The sequence below is a fragment of the Astyanax mexicanus genome, chromosome 1 (genome assembly GCF_023375975.1).
Source record: "Astyanax mexicanus isolate ESR-SI-001 chromosome 1, AstMex3_surface, whole genome shotgun sequence".
NCBI lineage: Eukaryota > Metazoa > Chordata > Actinopteri > Characiformes > Acestrorhamphidae > Astyanax > Astyanax mexicanus.
Window position 1 is genome coordinate 78985026 of NC_064408.1, and position 25718 is coordinate 79010743.

General features: G+C 38.2%; 1 protein-coding gene across 1 annotated transcript in view; it reads left to right on the top strand.

The window, feature by feature from the left end:
- mthfd1l (methylenetetrahydrofolate dehydrogenase (NADP+ dependent) 1 like) overlaps nt 1–25718 on the top strand; it is a 67763-nt gene that overhangs the window by 23945 nt on the left and 18100 nt on the right. Inside the window, exons 17-24 of the mRNA XM_049483799.1 lie at nt 5540–5616; nt 7534–7674; nt 8964–9032; nt 11299–11410; nt 17853–17992; nt 18928–18969; nt 22440–22540; nt 22656–22833. Of these exons, the coding sequence (XP_049339756.1) occupies nt 5540–5616; nt 7534–7674; nt 8964–9032; nt 11299–11410; nt 17853–17992; nt 18928–18969; nt 22440–22540; nt 22656–22833 (860 nt within the window). The remainder of the gene's footprint in view (nt 1–5539; nt 5617–7533; nt 7675–8963; nt 9033–11298; nt 11411–17852; nt 17993–18927; nt 18970–22439; nt 22541–22655; nt 22834–25718) is intronic.

Consider the following 25718-nt stretch of genomic DNA (forward strand, 5'->3'; position numbering starts at 1 on the left):
TTTCGTCAGGTGAGGCTGAACATTGGCCAGCCTAAGGCAGTGTAAATCAGATATTCCATTTCCAACAATGTACTGGCATTATACATTTCTTTATTCACAATGATGTGTGAGTACAGAGAATATGTTATAGAAAGCATTCCCACACACAGTGTAATGGGTGATAATGATCGTGACTGGTGGCGTCTGTCTAGAATTTGTTTGTATAAAAAGACAAGTGACTCATCACACATGTATCCCACAGGCAGACATGTATACAGTACTAGAGATCCAGACTTCAATAAAAAATTGAAAGTAAAAGTACAATACTAAACAGGAGCACTTGTAGTATTCTTATCAAAATTTGCTCAGTAATGAGCTTCATCAGACACATTGACGGTGCAGAGAATCTATCTCTTTGGCTTTAGTGATAATGTGGGCTTGAAATATGTAACATTTTACATAAATGTAGTGAATAACAATGCAGCACATAAAAAAATATCAAAGTAAAAGTATTAAACTCATGGGAAATATGTAGTGAAGTAAAAGCTGAAGTAGAAGAAAAAAAATAATACTCCAGTAGCTACAAATAAAGTATCTTAGTACTTAAGTACAGTAGTGTAGTAGTTCTACTTCCTTACTATACATTTCTGTCCACAGGTTAGTGCAGTGTTCTTTAGCTCTCATTGGACGCTGTAAAAGTCATAGTTCCTGTCCAATGATGATGACAAAACAACAATTGAACATAAAAGTATAATACAAACACAAATATCCTTTTATTAACTTCCTAATATACAAATGTACAAATAACTGTAATCTGCCAACATTTAACACAGCGTTTATCACTCGATACAAGGAATAAAACCTCCAAGTTGTTGACATGGGTACAATCTTTGTCTACAACGGAGTGCACTCAGAATGTTTTTTTTTTTTTTTTTTAATCATTGAGCATAGTAAAGGATTACTTTTTAAATCTAAAGTTATTTGTAAAGTTACCCTGGATAATTGTGGTGGTCAGAGTAGCCGCTCTGTTCGGGGGCCACAGACCGGGATGTGTACTGTAGATGATAACTCTGGACCTAGGTTGCACTCAAGTCTGAATAGCAGGCAGGTCTGAGCCTGCTGGCCCTCTCTGTGTGTATATATGGACATTGGAATGCTCTTGCCTCATTCGCTCATGCTTTGTGTCATTGTGACTGACTTGAGTTGCCTGCTGTCCCACAGCAACCACGGCCCCTACCTCCTACTCCTAGGCCCCCTTATGCATTGTAAAGAACTGAATACTTCTAGGAAACAAAACCTGAAGTGGCTTAAAATTTGCCAGCTATCCTGATGAGAGCGTGGAGTGCTGTAGTTATTGGGATTCTTTCCATCCCCAGGTTGTAAGAGAAAGGATTAGTCTGGGAACTAAGCGGGACCTGCTCTAGTGATTCATAGCCATTCATGAACAGTAAGATGGTTGATTTGTACAATGTGTGACAGACAACTTCCCAGAAGTCTGATTGTGTCCAGATTTTGCACAAAATGAGCAGAAAGAGTGTGATTCAGGCAAACAAGAGAAGTGCTTAGAGAGCCTCTTAGGATCATCCCTCCCTATTTGTTTTATTTGTTAATGCTTAACACATGCAGAATCACACATGTAGCACTGAAGGAGCACTCCAGCATATTTTAGCATAATGTTTTTGTTGAATATAATCATTTTCATGCAAAAACCTTCTTTTGTGAAAATGGCCTCTTTAGATAAGAAAAGAAAACAGTATGTTAGTGTCAATGGAAGTTTTGGCAAAGTCATTTTGGAGCATTTCTTTTGGCTTATTCATCAATTAAATGTTTATTCATCAATCAATGAAACATTGAAGAAGAACAGTTGAGACATGCAGTCTGCAGTTGTCTGGACTAAGCCAATCATAATAACAGTTTTTGCTTGGACAATTTTTTTTTTAAATGAAAAAATGTTGATAAAATATGCTATTTTCATTTTAATACTGTTTAATACCACCGATGATGAGATAATGGCATAATAATACAATAATTGCAGTACTTTGGGTAGTTAAGAATATGTAGATGTGGTACTCTGGCTCATTTATGTTAATGAGCCATTTTGCTAGGAAAAACATAATGGGCAGTATCGAGGTCCACCAAAATGATAGTCTGTATCCAAATATTGTACAATAATCAGTATCATATTTATTGTTACAGACCTAGTCTGGACAGTAATCTTTGCACATTTCAGTTAGCAAAATAACAGAAAACCCACTTTAATTTTAACTGGAAAATTAAGTTATGGGTGGTACTGAAGCAATTTTACATTATCATCTGATGTAATAATGTTTAAAGTCTAAGTAATTAAGATGTTCTATTATTTACAGTAGACTTTGTACTACTGATACGTTAGACAGGGATTAGTTTATAGGAGTATTCTTTTAACATTCCATTCATCACCACATCTGCTGGTGACTAAGCAATTTGGGGTCATCTTACGCCCACAGTGTCCAGTTTTGTCCAGCAGTGTCCAGCAGGTTTGAGGTTTGGGAGTTCAGGTGCAGCTGGACTGGGGAGAATCGCATCTTGTAAGCACCCGCCTGGGAACAGCTGTTGTATCAGCCCTCCACAAACCCTCTGGGAAGTTTCAGTGACTGATGGGATATTTACTCTGCAGGTTCAAGAGTGTGCACTCAAGATTAAGACCAGCTTTCAACCTCTGTGTGTGGCGGTGGGGAGGCGCTGTGTCTGTATTTAAGAATGAAACTAAACCAGTCCTCAGAGTTTTCCTTTGATTGCATTATTGTTGCACTTTTAACCATATCTTATCCTGCAAGGTCTGCAAGGTCTGATAGTGGGAGTCAGAAGTTGTGCAGACTTTTACTATTCCTCAATCCACGGCATCACGTGTGCTGGAAATGTATAGAGGAAGGCAATATCATTCACAGTGGGTGGTAATGATTGTGACCGGTGGCGCCTGGCTAGAACTGTCCATGCAAACACATTTTGAAATCACATTTAAATTGAATGTAGGAGGTGCACACCTATATCCTGCAGGTCAGTGCAGCAGACTTAAAGCAAAAGTCATGGGACCCAACATTTAGCATATCTGTATATACTGACTGATTTGACTGTAAAAAAAGATATATATTTCGGCAAATTAATTTTGACATAGAGAAGCAGCATTTGAGAATTGTCTGCAACAAATTTTTGGGACTATATTGCAGACCTGGTGGTCCAATCCCCCTATCTTTTTTTTTTCTGCAGATTTCTGAATGTTTTGTTCTCTGTAATGTCATTTATATTTTCCACAGGCTGGTGCTAAACATTAAAGAGATGCTCATACATTAAAATGTTATATTTAATGTAGTTATTAAATACACAAATACACAAAAAGATAAACTATTTGTTTGGCCACTACATTTTCTTGTCAAAGCTGGACCTTGGACACATTTGGGGTACCATAACATTTTCACCTGCTAGTGTAAATGCACAGTAGACACCTCATGTACTGTAGTAATAGGTCTTAAATGATGCACTAATTTGAGTAATCAAATGTCATATGGTTGCAGTTGTTTATTAAACTCTGTATATAAGTTAAAAAATATTTGAGTTGTGGCCAGCCGGGGGTGCAGTTCACTCATTGCTCAAACTCAGTATCTGCTACTGGCTTATGGGCTGCTAACTGTTAATAGCCAACGAAGAAAGTATTCAAACACATCTGTGTGAATGATAAAAAATAAAGCTATATTTTTTAAAATTTTCAACAGATGTTTAGATAAAGACGTTGTTCTGGTGTTTTAGTTTCCATGCGCAGAATTTGATTCATCAGCTGGTCTCTGCTCAGTTTCATTCCTGCTTTCAGTATTCTTCTGTTGTTTTTACTCAACATTTTAATGAGGAAGAGACACTGAATAAAATCTACAATACTTCATGATCTTTACATAAACATAACATAACAGTGCAGCAACATTTACAGTGTTGTACAATGTGTTAATAAAACTGAACACACAAGCAGCTGTTTTTTTTTTTTTTGCCTTAAAGGAATGTATCTAGGAGGGCTTCTTATCTAGGAGGGTGTCCCTGTGGTCGATGCTGTGAATTGCTTACTTTAAATTGTAATTGTTTACCCATATTTCCTCCACACAAACATTCAGATGGATATGATACTCAGATCATCGCTGAGTTTATTATATACAAACATACAGTGAGCGAGATAAGGGAGTAACAGGATGAGAATGTCTGGGCTGTTTAATTCTTCCTGCCAACAACGTCTTTATAGTGAGGCCTATAACTGTTTAGTACATGTAGATTCATGTTTAGAGAAAGTTTTTTTTTTTTTTTTTCTTCCTCCAACTTCCAAATGTATCCGTTTGGGAATTGCATGTTTGTCAAAGAAATAAAGCTACTTCCAATGAAAATAAAGAATTCCTTGAACCCTCGAATTTCTTTTTTTTTTATTGCTGGTCTATGGTCTCCCTTAGCATTTGTGTGGTTGGCTAGCTCTATGTCTTAAATCAATTCCATAGTATTGCTCCAGATGCCCCCCCTCTCCAGAATATTGGCCATAAAATTTGCTGCATCTTTGCAGGCTGTGTTACACCAGTCCAGTTGATTGATTTGCAGAGGGCAGACTGTTTCTCCTCCAGTTCCAGTTCGGCCTCCATCGTTAATGTTTACTCTGCAGTTCTGTCAGCCGGTTAGTGATTGGGCTTATCGCCTGATATCCCAGCACACCATGTATTAGGGCTGAGATTTGTGACCTTCACATTCATATTCACATTCACCTCCACCAATGGCTTTACGTTTTCGTTCCAAAATGAGCAAAAATCACAAGACTGAGACTACCTTTACAGCATTTGGTTAAATGCTCTTATTCAGAGTGAATTACACTGTGAACAGGCATACAACTGCTGTACACCAAGCAATAATCAATTGGCTTGCATCCAATTTTCTCACCAAATAATATTCGCACCTTTTTTAGTGTGTGACTTTTACTGGAATGTTCATATGGATGATTTACACTCCCAAACTTATTTATCTTTGCCAGCATCACAGAAGCTATCAAGGAATTACAAGAGCAAACATCTGTGCTCTGGTGTCTTCACTAAGAATGTTCTCAAACTCACTGTAAAAGGTTTATAGGGTTTTTCTGTTTACAGGTACTGGAACCTAAGTACTTACATCTTTACATGTTTTTTGTACTCCAGAGAGAACGTAATGTATGGTAATGTCCATTTGGGTCACCCAAGAATGAGCCCACACTCGCTTTTCCCTCTACTTTTTTTTTTTTTTTTTTTTTTGCACAAATGCGCTACAATCACGCAAAGGGCTTCTGTAGCCATGATCGTCAGATTCTATGCTTCTCCCCCGAGTTGAGTTGAAAAGAATGGAAATACTCAGCACTACTACTGATCACATGTGTATCAATACATATGCAATGAGTAAAAATATGATTTAGTTCCAGTAATAATTCATAATTTTCTCTTTTATCAGTGCATTGGAATAGTGTCAGCCATGGTGTCTGGAGCACTAACAGCAGTAACATTTCACGCTGAATTTAACTTTCTCTTTTCAACAGTGGTAGACACCAACGACCGTTTCCTGCGGAAGATCACAGTCGGCCAGGCAAACACAGAGAAAGGCCACAGCCGACAGGTATGTGCTCGCTCCACCCTTTCCCTGTGAAACCTCTAGCAATATACAGTGATTTAGTAATAAGTAGACATTATGGTTCATTTTCTAGACCTCTCTTTCACTCCATTTTTGCTGGAATCGTTTAAGTGTGAGCAGCTGTCAGGAATAATGGTTGCTAAACCAAATCCTGCAAATAAACAGCGTACACCTCAGTGTGATTCAGCCTGAATGAAAGCAAATGTTTAAAATGCTGAAAAAAAATGGGCTATGGTTTCCTTGCAAACACTCAGAGCTGGACGAGCACATGCTTACATTTAAGTACTCTCCCACAGAACCTGGCCACAGAAACTCTCACCATGGCCTGGAGGGGCTTTTCTCTTGTTTCTTTCCCTCACATTCCAGTTAGAGAGATTGTAGCAACTCTTCATTTTGACAGAATCACTTGGCCACAGCAATTGCTCACTAAAATGCAAACTCCTAGTTTGCAGGATTTAAGGTGAGCTGAAGCTTTTTGAGTCACTAAGTCCTGTTTAAATGCTTCCACAGATTCATGTAGTGTCTTAAAAGAAAGTGAGTCAGAAAATGAGACGCAGGACACTTTTGGGATCTGAGCCGATCACAGCAGGAATTGATAGTTGTTGCATTCCAACCCTTGAGGCCATGGTGCGTTCGTCAGTGTGACGCAGAAGCCTTTGGGATTCGGTGGTGTATCTGTGTGTAAGAACTGTCTGGCCTCCGCCTGTCTCCTCCAGCTGCTTTATGAGGCCAGTGTTTATTGGAGGCGAGCTGCACCAGGACAGCTTGGACTGGCTCCAGCCAGCCTCGTCTTTAACACATGTGCGACCTATTTGCTGTATACGATATAAAAAGCTAAGCCTAGCTGTCTGCCTGATGATGTGTGTTTGCTTGTTTGTGTTGTGGTGTTAGATCGCACAAACCACGTACTGATGCCTATGTCAACAAACTGACCAGTGTTTGTGTATTTTATTAAAAAAGGTAGCAAAGAATCAGCGTGTCATAATGTACCGCAACAATTTTTGCAATTAGTGCATTTAGTTTTAATTTATGCATTTAGGTGATTAAACATTCAAGGCGATTTTATTGTCATGCGCATCACATGTGGTACATGAGGTGGAACGAAATTGTGATCTCACGATCCAGTTTACACCCGAAATGTGCACCTTAAGGCTAGAGCTGTGTCATTAAATAAAACTGATGTAAAACCAACATTCAGTACAGTTGGTGTAATTAAACATTTCTGTTGTAGTTTTGCCCCAGATCATTTTATCAAATCAGTATTTACATCACATTTCATAGCATTTCAAAGCGACTTACAAACAATGATGTACATTTAGCAATAGAGGACATCGAATTTTAAGACAAACATATTTTTAGACAGAGCCTAAAAGAGGTCAAAGTGAAATAATGTGATAGAGGAGTGAAGGAGGGGAAGAAGGAAATGAGGTTAGAAGTAGTTAGTGTGTTAGAGGTGTTAAGAGAGTAAGTGCTCTTTGAAGAGCTCTGTCTTCAGGAGTCTCTTAAAGATAGCGAGAGAATCTCCTTTTCTGGTAGTGGAAGGTAGTTTTTTCCACCGTTGGGGAACTCTGTATGAGAACAGTCTGGATTGCTTAGTGTGGATTGTGTTTGGTAAGTGAAGCGACATTCATTGAAGGAGTGCAGCGGCCGGGAGGTAGCGTAAGCGTTCAGGAGTGAGTAGGCTTGTAGGCAATTGTAAGAGCTTTGAATTTAATGCGAGCAGCAACCAGTAGCCAATGGAGCTCTTTGATATTTACGAATTGTAGCTAAATGATCAGATTGAATCACAAAAAAAATATTTTCACTGAATTTGTAGAGTAACTATGTTAGACATTTACAGCTTTAATACTAAACAAGTTTTTTTTTTATGTATTTCTATCACCTTTTTTGTTGTTCCTGTAGACACAGTTTGACATTGCAGTGGCCAGTGAGATCATGGCTATCCTGGCCTTAACTGATGGGCTGGCTGACATGAAGTCCAGGCTTGGCCGCATGGTAGTAGGGAGCAGTCGGAGTGGACAGCCAGTTACTGCAGATGACCTGGTAAGCTTGTAGGGGTGGGTGGGCGACTGTCAATTTACTTGTAATAGTAATTGAGATTTAAAGGCACACTATGCAACCCTTGGTTTGTTTTCTTAAGAGGCTCTCTCTACAGGCTAAAAGTAAATGTTCTCTGTTGCTTTGCTGTTCCTCCAGTTCCTCCACCTAACCATGCATGATTGTTTTGTGCACAACAGACCAGCAAACATAGTGGAAAAGGGGTCATGCATTTCATGGTTGAAAGTAAAAACAGTCTAGCCAAGTCAATTCTGCATATGTACAGGACATACAGAGAATTGAACTTAAGTGAATCTCCTTCCCAAAGATTATAAATATAAAACAATGAGAGACACAAAATGTACAGTACAACAAGGTCACAGATAATAGTGATAGCAGTATAAAAGAGGGAATGATGGTACCATTGTAAACCGAACCTGCAAAACATTAGTGCAGTATAGTGGTATAACATTTTGTGAGGTTTATGTCGAGTAACCGCTACTTGATCTTGTACCGGTTTCTGAATCATGCAGTTCATAGTAAAACATACTTTAAAACAAATCTATACCAAATAATGAGCTATTTATTAAAGTAAGCACACATACCTGGACTAAACTTCACTTATGAAGCAAATTTGCCGTGATTTTAGAGCTGCAAGCAAACAGCCTGCCTCTCGCTCTCTGCTAGGGGTGTGTCTCTAGTATTTGCCGTACAGCAAGCGTTACTCTCATGATGCGCAGGACTTGTGTGCCTGTGGGTGTGGGCAGAGAGCTCCTGAACTTGCAAGTGTTTGTTTTTCTTTCCTTATAGAACACAAGGGTGCCTTAACGTTGCAAAATGTGCCTTTTAATTGAGCTTTGATAAAACTAAAATAGAGGAAAAAGAGAGATTCCAAACCTAACCAATCATTAATTGTAATTGTTGGACTGTAGCTATCCCAACCCAACTGTCCCTTCATCGCTGCAGCTCAAAAAGTTTGTTCTGTAATTGACTTCAATGGCTGTCAGAATGATTGATTGATTTATAAGGAAATAAAAACATAGATTAAAAATAAAGCACTGAGAAAAACTAAACGTAGAATGGGGGAAATGTCAGTCTGTTAAGAATAAGAGCAGATCTCTGAGAAACTTAAACATGAAGTATGAACCTGATCATAAGCTATTGTTTATGTAGATAGTTTGAGCCTACTAGGTTTAAACAAAAGTGTCAAAGCTGTTATTCACACTGGGCTCGCTGTGTCTGTTTTTCTGCTCTGGTGTCTTGATGGTCCTTCCTTCTCTGGTTGCCTCTTTCAGGGTGTGACCGGTGCTCTTGCAGTGCTGATGAAAGATGCCATCAAACCCACCCTGATGCAAACGCTGGAGGTTAGACTTTTCCCCTTCCTTCTCTTCACTCACACAGAGAACTGAAACCTGCAGCAGCGCAGCTCTGATGGAAAGGCTCAAACCTGATACTCTCAGTGGTACTGAAGCTACAGTGAACTGGAGATGAGAAGAACAGAATACTCACGTTCACTCTCACTCACATCTGGCTTTTGTTTCCCTGCAGTGGGAGTGTGCCCTGTTGCTCAGACTGTAGAGAAAAGCTTGAAATGAAGTTTAGAAGGTGCTGAAAAGAATTACATGTAGAAACGCCTTTCATCTGGAACAACAACAACCACGCTAATCACTGTATGATTAATGTTTAGCATGCGGCCGTGTGTGTTCTGAATTCTGTGTGTGTGTTAGGGTTTTGTTTTGGGAGTTTTTGTTTTGTGCAGTTGTTCCTGTGTGGAATCATATCAGGATGGAGTGAGCAGCAGAGGATGATTGGAGTGGTGTTGCTGTGGTTTAAAATGTCAGTGGTGGAGGAGGAGGAGGGTGTGATGGCATCCATGTTTTTACAGATGGGCTGGAGTGTATGAATGAAAAGGAAGAGGGATGTCAGATTTTACAGTGTGTGGGTGTGTGTGTGGGGGTGGTGAGAAAGTCAGAAGATAAGTTAGTCATTCTTTTTGTGTGTGTGCTTATTTTCACTTTTCACTTATTTTTTTTAACCTACTCTTTTGTCATGCATGCACTACCTTTCTTTCTCGCTTTCTGTCTGTCTTTATTTCTTCTAGTTATCCTCTCTCTCTCTCTCTCTCCCTCTGTGTATGTTTTTTCTTTCTTACTTTCTTCCCTGCTTTCTTTCTTGATTGCTTGCTTTCTTTCTGGATTTTTTTCTTTCTTTTTTTCTTTCTTGCTTTCTTTCCGGATTTTTGCTTTATTCCTTTCTTGCTTTTTTTCTTTTTCTTGCTTACTTTCGTTCATTACATTATTTCTGAACCTCATACTTTAACTTTTTCTAGATGTCATTTTATGCACAAGAATGAATAAACCTACATAGCTTTTTTTGAGATACAGGTACTGGTCCAAAATTAAAACAAAATTTTACATGGACTCTTAACCAAAGCAGCAGTTTTGTCCATTTTGGGTCCGAGGGAGTGTTTATTTATTTATTTTTGTTTGTTTGTTTGTTTGTTTGTTTGTTTTCCTGGCTTTACCCAATATTCAGGCAGTCATATTTAGAGGTCGAAAATAATTTTAAATTATCAGCCAATCCTTGATACAGCTTTGAACATCACCACACACTGACATAAAAAGTGTCTCTCACACAAACTCTGATAGGTTATGTTGCCTTGTCATTAGCACACTGGCCAGTGTCTAGCCTTACTCACAAGATAACAACTCACAACTAATACTGGTGTGAGCATTTCCAATAAGTCATTATTAGGTAACACTTCATGATCAGTTTACATACTGTTGTCCAATTACTTTTGCATAATTTATATCATCACCTGTGCAAAACATACAAACACACAGCAGTTTCTGCATTCGTTTTTCATTGGTCTTGCATAAGCAACCTTGAACTTTTTACCCAGCATTCCACAGTCCCTTGTTTGGTGCTCATCAACAGGCAGAGAAGGAACTTTTCACATTTAAATCACTGACAAAAGCGCAGCACACCAGGCAGGATGGCCATGGCTTTGTGGAAGGAATGATTTAGTGATGAAAAAAACGTGGAATGCTGTCAGAGGACGGCTTGTTAAGGCACTGAAAGAGAGAAGTCTTCTCTTTCTGTCTTTTTCCTGGAAAGAACAGAACTCATCACCCTGTTTTTTCCCCAACTGTGCTTCAGTCCTCTTCCTGAATTGATGTGACTTCACCACTCGCCTGCCTGCTTTTCCATCCTCTTGCCCTCTTTTTGTCCTTCCTATCCTCTTTTCATATGCTGTATTGTGAGTGGCCTGCTGGTTTGGGGAAATGAACTCTGAACCAAAGGGTTGTTGGTTCAAATCCCAGCTGTTCACATCATTACGTGGGATCGGACCTGCTGTGGAAACAAATGTTCCATGTTTTGAAGCCTTATAGCTGGACGATTGAGTAACTGTTTAGACACACAGGCTTATTCCACACATCTAAATGTTTTGTGAAAATAAATAACATTTCATAAAGTTGCTTTGAAGATCCTATTAGTTCTAAGAACCAGTACCACTGCCATGAAGCTCATAGATGTCTCGGGCAGTCATGCGGCCGGTTAAGTGTGTTTTTTCTTAGTGCTTTTTCATTTTTTTGTTTCATTTGCTCGTGTCTCTTTTTGTTGTGGCAGGGCACACCAGTGTTTGTGCATGCTGGACCATTCGCCAACATTGCCCATGGCAACTCCTCTGTTCTGGCAGACCAACTTGCTCTTAAACTGGTTGGAGAGGACGGCTTTGTGGGTAAGTGTGACTGCTGTGAACTAACATGCAATCACATACCAATGCATTTGCCCTGCGAGTGTTTATCAATGAAATAATTCAAAACTATTAATTTGCAAGCAAACTTTTTTGGCATTATTAGAGAAAGGATTGAGCATTACAAATATCAGCTGATGCTTTATTTTAAAGCTTATTCAGTAGCTCAAAACATCTATGGTCTTCTCTAAGCATCTGCTTAACACTCACTTTCAGCTAGCAGACATCAGTTTTTTAATGTAATTTGTGTAAAGTGGTAGTTAACAGAAATTAGGTCTGGTTTAATGATTGAGGAAGAGAGAGAAAAAGAGATCTACTCATATGAATGCTAAAAAGGCAGATCTGACCCTTGTTTGATCGGAAAATAAATCTTTTGTTTGAAAGATTTATCAGATTCATGGTACATGGTACACTCCTGCACAAATATGACCTTAATAGAGCCCAAAATTAAAGGCCCTTAATAAGGCCCAATCCCATTTCACCCCTTGGTCCTACCACTTTTCACTTCTAGGTGAAGTTTTAGGGGTATATGACTCTTCAAGCACTCAAAACAAAGGGCTGAGTATCATTGTCAAGATGGCAATAAAAGTAACCAAAAAAACAAAAATGGTATGTTTTTTTTTTTTTTAATATTATTAAAATAACCACTATATTACCATGGTTTAATGTGTAGTTTCAATGTTTTATGGGCATTTTCTTAATAACAAAAAAAAAAATGCTAGTAGCTTGTGTCAGTAGCCGAGACAAACTTTTTCGCTAAACACATGACCGAGGCTGCAGCATTTAATGTGGAAGGAAAAATGAAATAAAAGCTTATTTCAACTCCCCATCACAAAGGAATTAAGGAATTGACAATAATAATTAATTGCTGCACCAACTCCCCACTTTCTGATGACATATGATGCCATAAAGTTAACTAGTTTACCAGCAGCTACGTTGCTGAACTTTATGTTGCGCTACTGCTATATATCTGTATTGGGGACTTGAAGGGTTTTCACAATAGGGGGATGATTTCACCCCTTCCCCTGTTTCAACTCTGTTCCAAGGGGAAGCATTACACTCGAAAACAAGAGGTAGGGGTACAAAAGAGAAATGGGAAGATTTCCCAAACCTTTTGTTTAGGGTGTGTTTTTTTTTTTTTTTTTTTTTTTTTTTTGTAATTCTAAAACCATTTTAAAACTGCAAAATCTTTCCTAAAATATTAAAGAAATTAGTTTATTTCAAATGTACACAAATTGGAAATCTTACTTGTCACCTCAGAGTTAATCCACTTCATTCTCTTCATTATGTTATCTAGGATGCAGGGTCAGGTGGCTTTATGAAGCCAATGCTGCTTGCGTTAGCTTTAAAAACCAAGTAGATCCTTTTTAACATTAAAATCCTATAGGATGTTTTTTAAAGCTTAACTCATCCTCAGAATGATAGCACACCTAAGAACACACAGGCAGTCAGTCTGTCTCTCTCTCTTTTTCTCTTAGTCTTAATGAGTAAATCAATACTAACTGCACAGGGCCTCCTTAAAGGCTGTGCTGAAGGATGTGTGGAGAAGGGAAATGATGCCAGGGAGCCAAGCCAAGACACTAGTTAAGTTACAACCTCTTTGCATGATCCTCCTACAAAAGTGCCTGACCCGTTTCCAGCATGTAAACAGTGAATGGACAAGTGCAGCATCCGCTAAGCTGGAGAAGCAGCACTCTGAGCTCAAGCTTCAGGCCTCCCAGGAATGGTTCAGTTTGTCGGAGATCGACAGAGTGTATTTTCAGCTGGTTAAGTGCTGTGTGTTCTACTGATGAGCTGTAATCTGTGCGTATAATGTGAAGCCATGCGCCTCTGTAGTCTGTGATCTCCTGTCATCTTCTTTAGCAGACAGCAGGAATGCGGTGGATAGAATAACTGTGAAGAAGGAAAGTGTGTGTGTGGGTTTGATGTATGTGTGTCTGTGTGTGACATCCGATGCTTAGGTATGTTGTTTTTGAAGAAGGTTAGGAGGAGCCTGGAACCAACCAGCTGATTGTGTGAAGCAGCTTTTCTTCTGGCTTTTTATTCATGTGTTAACTGACAATTACAGTATATGAATACTTTACTTTATAAGGATTGGGCCCATAGCAATGGTCCAAAATGACTTGGAATTCAAATTTTTTTCTTGTAGTATTACAAATGGGCCTTTGATTCACATTTTGATTTTGTAAATTATTTTTAATAAAATGGTAAAATGCCTTAAAGCACTATATTGTTACTAAAATTGTCTTATATCAAAAATCCTTAGTAGATGATAAATTATGTGAAATGTATATAAAAAAGGCATCAGTCTAAAGTATTTGATTGTTGGGTTCCTCTAGAAATGTCAGTTCCCTGAGGAAGACGCACAATGGCTGTGCAGCTAATGTGGTTCCTACTTGTTTCTGTGGTTTTGATTAGTGGTTGCTGTACTGTTAATAAGTGGTTGCTATGATGTTGCTACATGTTTGATAGATGGTTTCAATGGAGTCTGAGTGGTTGCTTTGGTATCCCAGGTGGTTAGTATGCCATGTAGTTGTTAGGTGGTTGCAATGGGCTTGTTAAGTGTTTGCTATGGGATCCCAAGTGTTTGCTGTTATGTTACTACGTGTTTGAAAGCTGGTTGGAATGGTGTCTGAGGGGTTGCTTTGGTATCCCAAAGGGTTGCTATTACGTTACTGAGGGATTTCTAGTTGTTTGCTGTAGTCATATTAAGTGCTTGCTATGGTGTCCCCAGTGCTTGCTGTAGTGTTGCTAAGTGGTAGCTAAGTGGTTGCTATGGTGTTGCTAAGTGTTTATGTTTTGCCAGTTGGCTGCTATATTATGTACAACATAATTATTTACAATAATGGACCCAATGGTAAGTCTTAAAGCCGCACTTTAGCATTTTAAGGCTGCCTTAACACACTGCAGCCTTAAAATAATGTAACAGATAGAATAGTATATCTCTCATTACTGCTCCATGCTTGTCACTCATCAGTCCACATGCTGTCTTGAGATAGTCTAAATCTATCTAGCATCTTCTGTTGTGCACTCAAGAAGCACACCCCATATACCATGATATCTTGGCTGATTAAATAAATAAGGGGTCAATAATAAATCATGTTTAAGGTATTTCAGCCTAACAGTTGTAATATAGTGCATAGTGGCCAAACTGCAGGTGTTTGTGCAGCACACTGGCCCTACTCTATGTATGTAAACAAGCTCTAGACCGGCTGGTGAGTGCGAAACCAGAATTCCTCTGCTCTAATCTGTGGCAAGCTTGTGTGTAAATGCTCTAACACTAAACTGATGCAGACAGGCACCGTAAGTTCTCCCCAAAATCTCACTGCTCATATATATCTGACTCATGCTCTTAGATTCAGCCAATTAATCCCCTAAATATCTCAATTAATTGACTTAATTAAAACCATTTTTCTTATTTCATCTCTCCGTTTTGAGGTTTCAGTAAGTGATTCAGACTCGGGTATGTGGGTCAGAGTGTAGATGGGCTTAATTTGAAAGGTTACGTCAGTTCAATACATGGTTCCAGACCCTGATTGCCATACATATGCATTCACACACACACACACACATATGCTTACACACACGTACACTCACACACATGCTCTCACAAGACCAGAAAAGAATGCCAAACCTCTTCTGTGGAAATAAAAACATTGGTCCCCCCCGCCCCTCTGCCCCTTTCCCACCCTGCTGCAGAGCCTGGGAAATAGTGCAGGAAACTCAAAGGGCACTGAAGGAGCTGGGTATGTGGAAATACCACAGTCATACACACACACACACTTGTTTTTATAGCTTTGTAGAATGTGTAGTCAGTAGAATGTGTGTGTGTGTGTGTACATAGATTCACTGTCATGCAAAAAAATTATAAACAGTCAGCTTTACAAGTAAAAAGAATAATTAAAAAAAAAAACTCTTAACTGTCAGTGAAGGTTCATATAAAAAAACTTTATTCTAGAGTTGTACCAAAATTGATTTTTACCAAAACTCCAAAAAAAGAAACATTTTTGCTGAAGTCCAAATAGCAAATAGTTTGCAGGTTTTTATTCATTTTGGCAGTGAATGAATTAAAGAAAAAGCTGTTACAAAACTGCAGTTTAAAATATTTATTGATAATGTAATCTTTTTATTATCCAAGCAAACATACTATCAAAGCACAATGCGCTATAATGTAGACCTGCCCCCTAAAATCCCCTGTTCCACCATTAGTGGAAACACTAAAAGCATGACTTAAAAATATTTTTTGGGTATAAATAACTGTCTTTTTACCTATATATATATATATTTTTTTTTTTGGCAGTTGCCAAATATTCAGAAAATCCCTACTTAATTTCAGGTCATTTTGGAGCGTTTTTCTTTGTCTGTACAACTGAAAAGCATTTTGTTACAGAGATGGTATGTAAACATATGTTAACACTATGGGTCAGTTTCCCAGACAGGGATTAAACCTAGTCATATAGTATGTTTTTCTTTTGAGTGGAAAATATCTATACAAAATGCTGTGTAGTCCAACACTGGACTTAATCCCTGTCTGGGAAACTGCTCTAGAAGTGTGCAGATACCTGCTTGTTCAGGGTTGCTTTTGAAATCTGGGGTAATGATTAGGAGTTTTTCACTTTTGGTACTATATTAGCCTCTAGTCTTCTGCTAAGGTCTTGCAGTACATTTGGAACATTTGCTGTGAGGATGTGATTCTGTTCGGCCAGGTCAGGTACTAATAAGGGATAATTATTATAGATTACAAATTCCAATCTGATTTATCTAAGAAGTATTGGCTGGAGGTCCAGTACTCAAAAGTAGTCTGTTTCACTGTTCCACGTCTCGGAGCTGTAGGGCTTTATATCTCCCAACCACTCTCTCTACCAGATGCTGTTTGGTGTGTTTGCTTGAGACTCATTGATGGTTGCTGCATACAGTCTTGTTGTATTGACAATACTATAGTGATTTGGCAAATGGGCCAAACAGTATAAAATTTAAGAGTGTTCATTTCACTACGGTTGTGCTATATTGTATCATACACAACAATATCGCCAACATTTTTACATTTTTAAATATCGTGAACTTTTATTTTTCACTGAAATATCGTGCCATATCACCCACCCCTAATTATTTCATAATTATTATATAATTTTTTTTTTGATGTTTTTAGCACTTTTGTATCTCTACTAGAGAGTGATTGTATCTGCACAGTATAATTTATTTTACTTTAATCCTGGATATATGGAGATATTTGGAGTGCAAAAGTATCATGACATTCTGGATCATTGACTTCTGTTACAAATCTGATAAAATTCTTGCATTTTTTTATATCTCAGTTAGGGGTGTGATATCAAATGCAGCAATAAAATGTAATTTTCATTTTATTGAAGTAGTGTATTCTTCAGTGTTTTGCCATGTCACCAAGAGTATCATTATCATGAAAAAAACATGGGGGCCATATTGTCCACCCCTACTTTTCACTAAGAAAAGAGAAAAGGAAGGACCAACGTATTGATTAACAAATTACAAGCCTCACTTTCATCCAAGGACCTGCTTTGGTTAAACACAGTGACACAGACTACTGTATATAGTAATGTGATTTTTCCTTAAGGTTTCCTTAAAAAATTGCTTAAATCTTCCTTTGCCTTGATATAAATGCTAGTTCTATATAGCACTATTTTAATAATATACAATGTGCTCTCACTTTGCCTGTATGTTTTATTAGTCTAGAGTTTATGGTTTATGTAGATTTTAGCAATTTCACAAATAAAGCAGTGTATATAATAATTTGTATTTTAACCCTGGTACTGTAGTCCAGACCCCGCTTTTTTTCTTTCTTTCTGAGTCATGTCATTTTTCAAAATGTGTGAAAATAAGTACAAACACACACGGAATGGAATGCAGTTTGTAATGCATGCCCTTTTCAGTTGACCTCTTGTAAGTACAGATTTCTGTTATGATAATGATCATCAGATAAACACTGGATGTTTGTATTGATAGGTCTGTGTAGTGCTGTAAAAGCAGTTGCTGTAGTGTGTATGACACTGTAGTGTGTGTGTGTGTGTGTGTGTGTGTGTGTACACACATGCTCACATTCGTGCATGTTTGCTTTTAGTCATGAAGGACAGCAATTACACCAGTACTACAGCGTTTTCCCTCGAGTGCAAAGGAAATTAAATAATTAGTGCCATTTTCAACTGTGTGTGTGTGTGCGCATATGTGTGTAACTAGCAGTGCTTTTAAGGCTCATTACTGCCACTCATCATCATTACAAGGGGTGTTCAGCACGCTTCCTGTTGTAGTTTCAGTGTTCTGTACTCATAGTTAGCTGCTGAGGAAGAAAATTCACTGTTATAAATGCTAACCTCAGCTTTTAAAGACTCATTTAGTGCAATTCATATTTCTTTTGTCTTTATTCTTTCTTTCTCTTTTTTTCTCTCTTTCGCAGTAACTGAGGCAGGTTTCGGAGCTGACATTGGTATGGAGAAGTTCTTCAACATCAAGTGTCGTGCTTCTGGACTAAAGCCTGATGTTGTGGTGTTGGTTGCCACCATCAGAGCACTGAAGATGCATGGAGGAGGTCCCAGTGTAAGAATGTCTTTTAAATAAAGGAACTCATTAATACACTAATTAATTAATTAATTAATGGAGGTAGTGTTGTCTCCTGACACTGACCGTATTCCAAGGAAGCTAAAAAATGCTGCACGGTTCTGCAGGATATAAGTGTGTGGGTACTCTTTTTATCTAGTGGCTATGGGACTTTGCTTGCTCCTAGTAATGATCATTACAGTCTACCATGCTGTCCCCTGTGGGTGGTAATGCCTTCAGTGTTGTGTTCCTGTTACAAACGTAACCCTGGAATTTACAAAAAAATGTCCATTCCCACACAGCTTTGTAAATGGAATGTCTCCTCCATCTGGCACCCACTATCAGACCTCGCTCAAACTATGATCATTGATGTCAATCAGTCATAAGCATTCTGGCCAGTGTTTTACCTCACTCACAAGATAACACCTCACGTATGCATGCAGGTGTGGCTGGGTTTCCTGAACACTCAGGGTTCCTCAGTTTAGCGCTATCGGGCAGCAATTACGTCCTGCTAGTCCTGCAGTTAGCGGCTAATGCTAATACTACTGCACCCAGCCTGGAGAAACTTCACTGAAAACACACCCCTGGACAAAATATTGGAAATCTAAGCTTACTGTAAATAAATGGAAAATGCTTTACTCACCCAAATAAACAGTTTTCAGGAGAGAAATCTGTGTAGATTAACAGCCAGTGCTTGCTTGAAGTAAAAAAGCAAAACATTTTTTTTAATAATTACAGTTTTGGTTAGAAGAAAGGAAAACGTGGTGACACCCTTGCTCACTTTGATATATGTATCCTTACAAGTGTCGCTTAATGCACCTTATAATCTGGTGTGCTTTATAGTCTGAAAAATACATAATGTCAGTTATTCTCAGTGATATAAAATTGTAGTCTAAAGCTCGGATGACATTTTTGCAAATCTTCTTTCTCCTCAGGTAACAGCAGGGGTGCCATTGCCGAAAGAATACATTGATGAGGTAAAGATATTCTGTAAAACTTGTACACAAACACAAATTCCAATTCATGATATATTTTAAATGGGTGGGGCTTATAGTAGTTAACATGACTACTGAGAACGTAAATGTCTATCTGTTCATAGGGTTAACTTTTAATAGTCATTTTGAAAATTTCACACATTTCTGTTTTTAGGGAAACACTGGCTTTGTAGAATAGCAAAACAAATGCTGCTCTATTGTCACTGCATAAAATCTGCACTTGTATTGTCTTACTCAATCAATATATGGCAGTATTGCACACTTAAAGGACTCATCAGTGAATCTTTGTCCATCAGTCACGTTATAAGCAAGTCATATGATAAAAAATGCATCAGAATAGCAAGCTGCCAATCTTAAACAGTATTTACTAAACACATGGAATACCCTGGGTTTTTTACATATTAGCATCAGTTTAAACAATTTAAAGAAGATAATCTTATTGCACATACTTCCCAAAAAGAAGTAATATGTCTTATTGGGAAGCATGTATAAAGTATGTATTTATTATTATTATTATTATTATTTTTTTTTTTTAAGCTGTTCATATAAGTAATATATTTATGTAATTTCACAAATACTACACTAATTTGCTCATGAATGATTAAGTACTGCTTTTTAAATGCATTATTTAATGCTGATGCCAGTATTATGAGTGTTATCCTTGCAGAGAATTCATATTTCCCATTTTCTGCCTATAACCTTTTCGTTTATTTGCGTTAACATGTTTTACTGGCAAATGAACGTTTTCTTACTTGCGAAGACAGAAATAAGTAATAAAGTCTATGTGACCCTATATGTCTCTGAAAACAGCCAGACCTCCTCTCCAGGCCTCCCTTGCGATGCTTCATCCCCCCTAACGTAGTTTGGCGTGATTTAATTAGCAGGGTAAATATAACCTGACTTGCTGAAGGTAGAGGGGATGGTCCGAAGGGAGCTGTAGAGGCGGAGAGAGACTGTGGCCTGCTTTCTATCAGACTCCCTAAAACAGCCCCAGCTGAGAAAATAACTGCAGCGCTTAAGCTAATTGTGCGGTTCCTTAACGAGAAGCAGAAGGCACCAGGCCGGTCTCCTGGGCTCAGGGTGCCGGTTCTGCCGGTGCGGGGCAGTGAGGGATGCTGTGGCTGTAAAGCAGAGCAGGAAGTGCTTTCCGGAAGGCTTAATAGGAGGGGTGACCCTTCAAAGGCCTGGCGGAGGACATCTGTCCTTAAATGGACTCATCCTTTGATGAAGGCAGTCAGTTATGTCCAGCAGCAGGAGGTGGCAGTCCTGCGGTCAGAGAACTTGGCTATAGCTGGAGGTCATAGGTCTCGTCTTGTTGCACTTTAACTCCTAGTTTCTCCATGAAGGCTGATGATGACTTATGGACATGGCTTTAAGTGAAGGCGTCAGCCCTGTGACAAAACTTCAGACGCATTAAGGCAGACGGATGGATTCCACTTCAGAGCTGCTTGTGAATTTATTCAGTGTAATATCGAGCCCTGCAATATTAAGTTTAATATTAAATTGCAATTTAACATTACATTTTAATGAGCTCTATTAAGCAGAGATGGGGGTGTTGAAATTGACTTCTGTTGTTGTAATTTTAAGAAAGATCATATAACAGTGGACACTTGTTGTCAGTATTTGGACTGACAGTTACTTTCTAAGGAAGTAATAGTAAGTTGCTGTCCAAGTAATGTCCACTGTAAAATATTTTAACCTGAAGTAATTATGTGCTGCTCTGATCCACGCAGGTACCCTCTAACATGCTGTAGGCACCTTAAACTGACATTGTTTTTCAATTTTCAGCAGTGGATTGACCAACCAGTTACATCAACGTATCAGTTTAGATAAAAAAAATGCCATTTTTGTCCTTCTGATGCTTTGACTTTGTTTGACATTTGTCTGTTTTCTCTGATGTTCCTCTTGAATTATGTTTGGCTAAAAAGGAAACTCTGAGAGGAGTAGGATGCATGCATGCTATAGAGAAACTAAATTATAGGAAGTTCTTGTCACTATAAAATCAGTGTTCGAGTCTAAAGTTGGCCAATGTTATCAATGCTGCGGTGCCACTCTCCCCACGACATTTATAACGTTTCTTTCAGCTAAATTAACGCTACTAAACTCTTACCTCAGATGTGGTGAAACTGCCCAAACACCGAATCACCAGATTAGGTGTTTGGGCAGTTTCACCACGTCGAAGCCCCAGAGTGCGCTCTATATCATAAAATTCTGTCAAATTGTGCCACCTTGTCAAACCGTGCTTTCCTAGTGTTTATTTAAGGTCTCGGTAAAACGTGGGATCCACCGGAGATCCGATTTAAACCTACAGCTACTTACACAAGATAGATAACGCTTTGTAGCTCTGTAAACAGAGCTACAAACTCCTGCTTAGCTAGCTCCTTCTGCTTCAGCCCGGGTTCAGGGCTGCCTGTGGCCATTAAGTCACTGATTGATGTAGACACACTAACATCTCTCTAATCAATTTATATTTTTGAGGCTTTTCTTTTACTAGCTACTGCAGACAATGGAGGCTGAGAAACAGTTTCATATGCAGCATACATATACAACTCGAGAGACCTATAGTATTTCACAAAGAACAAGAAACAGTTGATTGTAGCAGAAGGAGACCTTAAAAGTAAATTGTTATAGATTATATTAGATGTTGTAGATTGTATTAGAGTAAAAATATGGATTTCAACTTCCCCAGTTTCCTTAGTTTCAAATGGATCACTGTCTGTTGTGTCAGTAGTACACAGCATAGTGTGCAGTTACACAAGCCTAGCTGGTTGTAAATGCCTTACACAACAGGAAAACACCTATTCAACAGTCATTCTCTAAAAGAATGATCTAATTCTGGTCCTGAAGGGCCGATGTCCAACCCAGTTTGGTGATTTCCAGCACTAATGTGTTGAATCAGGTGTGTTGGAAGAGGGTAAGCTGCCAAACTGTCCTGCACTCTGGCTCTCAATGGCTGGAACTGATGGCTCTTGATTAAGTTTGCTCAGTGAGACAGTTCAGCTCAGTTTAGTTCATACTGTCAGTAAATAATTGTCAAGGTTCCTATAGCAGTCGGCTTTTATTGCAGTGCTAATCCGTTTTAGTATTCTTTTATGAGGAGATTTAAGAAGAGACATAAACTAAAAGTGCAGCCCCTGGAAGCAAAGAGATGAAACTGGTTTCCTGTTTCTACCACCTTACGTAAAACGTGTTACATGTAATTTATTAGTGTTGGAAAACACACAGATTTAAAGCGCCAAATTCCTGTGGAACAGTCAAGTCTTTTGTCTTGGTCAGAGTCTTCTCCTAAAAAGGATATCATCGCTAAACATTGATTTTTTTCAAGATTAAAAAAATATTAGCTTGGCTGAAGTTCTCTGTGTATACTTTATAGACATTGAAACACTTAAAATTCCCCTCAGTGTTTTTATTATGGTGTTATATTTTTCTATTTTACACCTGTTGTTCTCCAGAATCTACAGCTGGTTTCTGAGGGCTGCAGTAATCTGAAGAAGCAGATTGAGATCGCCCGTCTGTTTGGAGTTCCGGTGGTGGTGGCTCTTAACGTCTTTAAGTACGGAAACAGATCTTATCTCTTCAAGCTTATTGTTTGGCAGATTAATTTAGGTGCTTTGTCTTTTACTGTTGATCAGATGTAATGGTTGTCGGCCTTTCTCTCTCTTAACAAGGACTGACACAGAGGCGGAGGTTGACCTTGTGTGCCGCATCGCAGAGGCTTCTGGGGCATCAGCTGCTGTGCCGTGTCATCACTGGACCCGCGGTGGGCGGGGCTCTGTGGAGCTGGCTCGCGCTGTCAAGGAAACTGCAGCACAGGAGAATGATTTTCACTTCCTCTACAGCTTGCAGGTGAAGCTACAGGCCCTGAGAAACAAGCCCACATGTTATAATGGTTAGAAAGTTTGTTAACCATATACATGCCAGGCTTGTTAAATGATTGGTCTTAAGGCATATTATCCAATAGAGTTTTCACTGCACCAATTTTGGTACCATTCTTGTAAGACTGCTCAATGCCAAATTATACATTTGTGATCAGTTTATATAAACTCATTATTGGTGTAAATGTCAAGGCAGTATTAAGGTTTCATTTATTTTTTCTGAATCTGTCTTTTTTTTGTGTATTTGGTGTTTCACTTTATTTATTTATTTATTTATTTATTTATTTATTTATAAGTCAACCTGTTTAAAGTTATACTTATAGCCACTTAGATTATTATATCAGTCATGCTAAAAGTTCCAAAATGTCTTAATTTATGAAGGCCTCTAAGCTTTCTGTTCATAATCATGGTTGATCACATTCTGTAGCTTTTTTTTTAAGTATTAGTTTTACTCTGCATAATAGGAAAGTGTACAGAATAAAGAGCAGATCTAAAAAGAATGATGAATGAATATTTATACAGTCAATGTCCAACAAGTCTCATGTACAAACAATAACTAGTTTCAAGAATATGAAGACAGTTTGTACATACGTGCACATTATTCAGATATTGACAGAATTTGAAAGAACACCCAATCTCTCAGTCTGAGCTGAAGGAAAACTGGTTTGGATGGTCAGGATCAACCCAGTTAACATCATAGCATAGGCTTGCCATGAACAGGCAAGTTTTACTTTGCCACAGAGTCACAGCCTTTCAAAACGATCACATTTGAGGTTGCTCCATATTATACAGCTCTGGATAAAAATAAGAGAGCACTTAAAAATGATGAGTTTCATTGATTTTACCAAATTGAAAACCTCTGTATAATATAATCAAGAGGAAGATGGATGATCACAAGTCATCAAACCAACCTGAACTGCTTGAATTTTTGCACCAGGAGTGGCATAAAGTTATTCAAAAGCAGTGTGTAAGACTGGTGGAGGAGAACATGCCAAGATGCATGAAAACTGTGATTAAAAATCAGATCAGGGTTATTCCACCAAATATTGATTTTTGGTCTCTTAAAACTTTATGAATATGAACTTGTTTACTTTGCATTATTTGAGGTCTGAAAGTTCTGCATTTTTTGTTTTTTTTCTGCCATTTCTCATTTATTTCACATATAAATGCTCTAAATGACAATATTATTTATTTGGAATTTGAGAGAAATGTTGTCCATAGTTTATAGAATAAAACCACAATGTTCATTTTACTCAAACATATATCTATAAATATTAAAATCAGAGACACTGATTCAGAAACGGAAGTGCTCTCTTAATTTTTTTCCATAGCTGTATGTATATATGATATGATACAGATTTTTTTTTTTGGTGTTTAATTTAATTAGTTTGATTTTACAGCCCCTTATTAAACTGTTGATGTCTCTTTGCTGTGCTGTGTGTTTAACATTACTTGCATGATTTACAACAGCCGTGTTAGTCATGTGAGCGCAGAGCACAGTCAGCCTATAGAGATATGTAGCACACCTTTGTGAATTTAATTGTGTAGGCCATGTTAAATGGCCACTGTGGGCTTATCTCACAAACAAGGCATGTGACATTAATGCACAGTGTAGTGTTAAAACTGTCCAGCTTAAAGGTGGTCTGAAATGAGAGTGTCACTGACACAAACATCTTTACCCTGGAAAAAAAGGAGTAAGCATAGGAATGTGAAGACGTGTTTTAGATTGAAGCAGCATTTAGAGTTCGGTTTATGCTATTAGCACACTTGATTCTATAGAATTAGATCAGAGTTACAAGCTGTAATTTATTTAAAGACTTATTTATTGGGGTATAAATGGCACTGATGGATAAGAGTGTTAGATGCTTCATTAGGCTTAAACAGCAGTCTGTTGAGGAGTCTGCAAGGCTAACTGTTTTATTTGTTGTTTTTATTCAGTACTTTGTGAGAAGAAATTTGATTTAGTGTTCATTTAATGTCACGTAATTCCAACTTTAGTAGGTTGTTAAAGTCCTGCTACGAGGCTTTTGCTGTGTCACTTTTAATGTATTTTTAAGCTGTACTTGTACAAGCAAATTATATGCTCAAATGTTTGTGGAAGCACCTTCTAATGAAAGCATTCTGTTATTTTAAGTTGCATTTATTGAGCACATGGATTGGCAAACGCACAAACACAGCTTATCTAGCTTCTATACAGAAATATTGCCAATTACTAATTTAAAAAAAAATTAGGTCAAGAGCACACTCTTCAAAATAATATCGGTACAAATGTCCTTCTTTATGAAACCACATTTGGGTTTATAATGAAAGATGTTCTGGTCTATTTTCACACATAAGGCACATTTTAAGAGACAATAGTAAGAAACAAAGGTGTCTCACCGTAATCTACACAGATTGTTCTCCTGAAAACTGTTTATTTGGGCGAGTAAAGTGCTTTTGTTTATTTAAAGTAAGCCTAGATTTATGTAGCTATCCGCGGCTAGCTATGCTGCTAACTGTGGCTAGCACTGTTGCTAACCGAGGATAGCAGCTGCCGCTACCCTTGGTTAGCAGTGCTTATCACTATTAAATGCTGTCTGTCAACTCTACACTAAGGAACCCTGAGCCAGGGTGCTATCAGTTAACAGTTTGTCCCAATTAATTTGTTTTAACATGGGAAACACGCAGTCTACAGTACAATATACTCGTCTCTGAACAGTGAAAACTTGCTGCTACTGCTTCAGCCTGGAAAAACTTCACTGAAACACTGTACTTTAGTGGAGTGCCCAACCAAGTGAAGGTTCTTTAACCCTCTATGGCATGGGGTTGCCTTTAAGCAACAAACCACTTTTTGGATTATTACACTGTCCCTTAAAA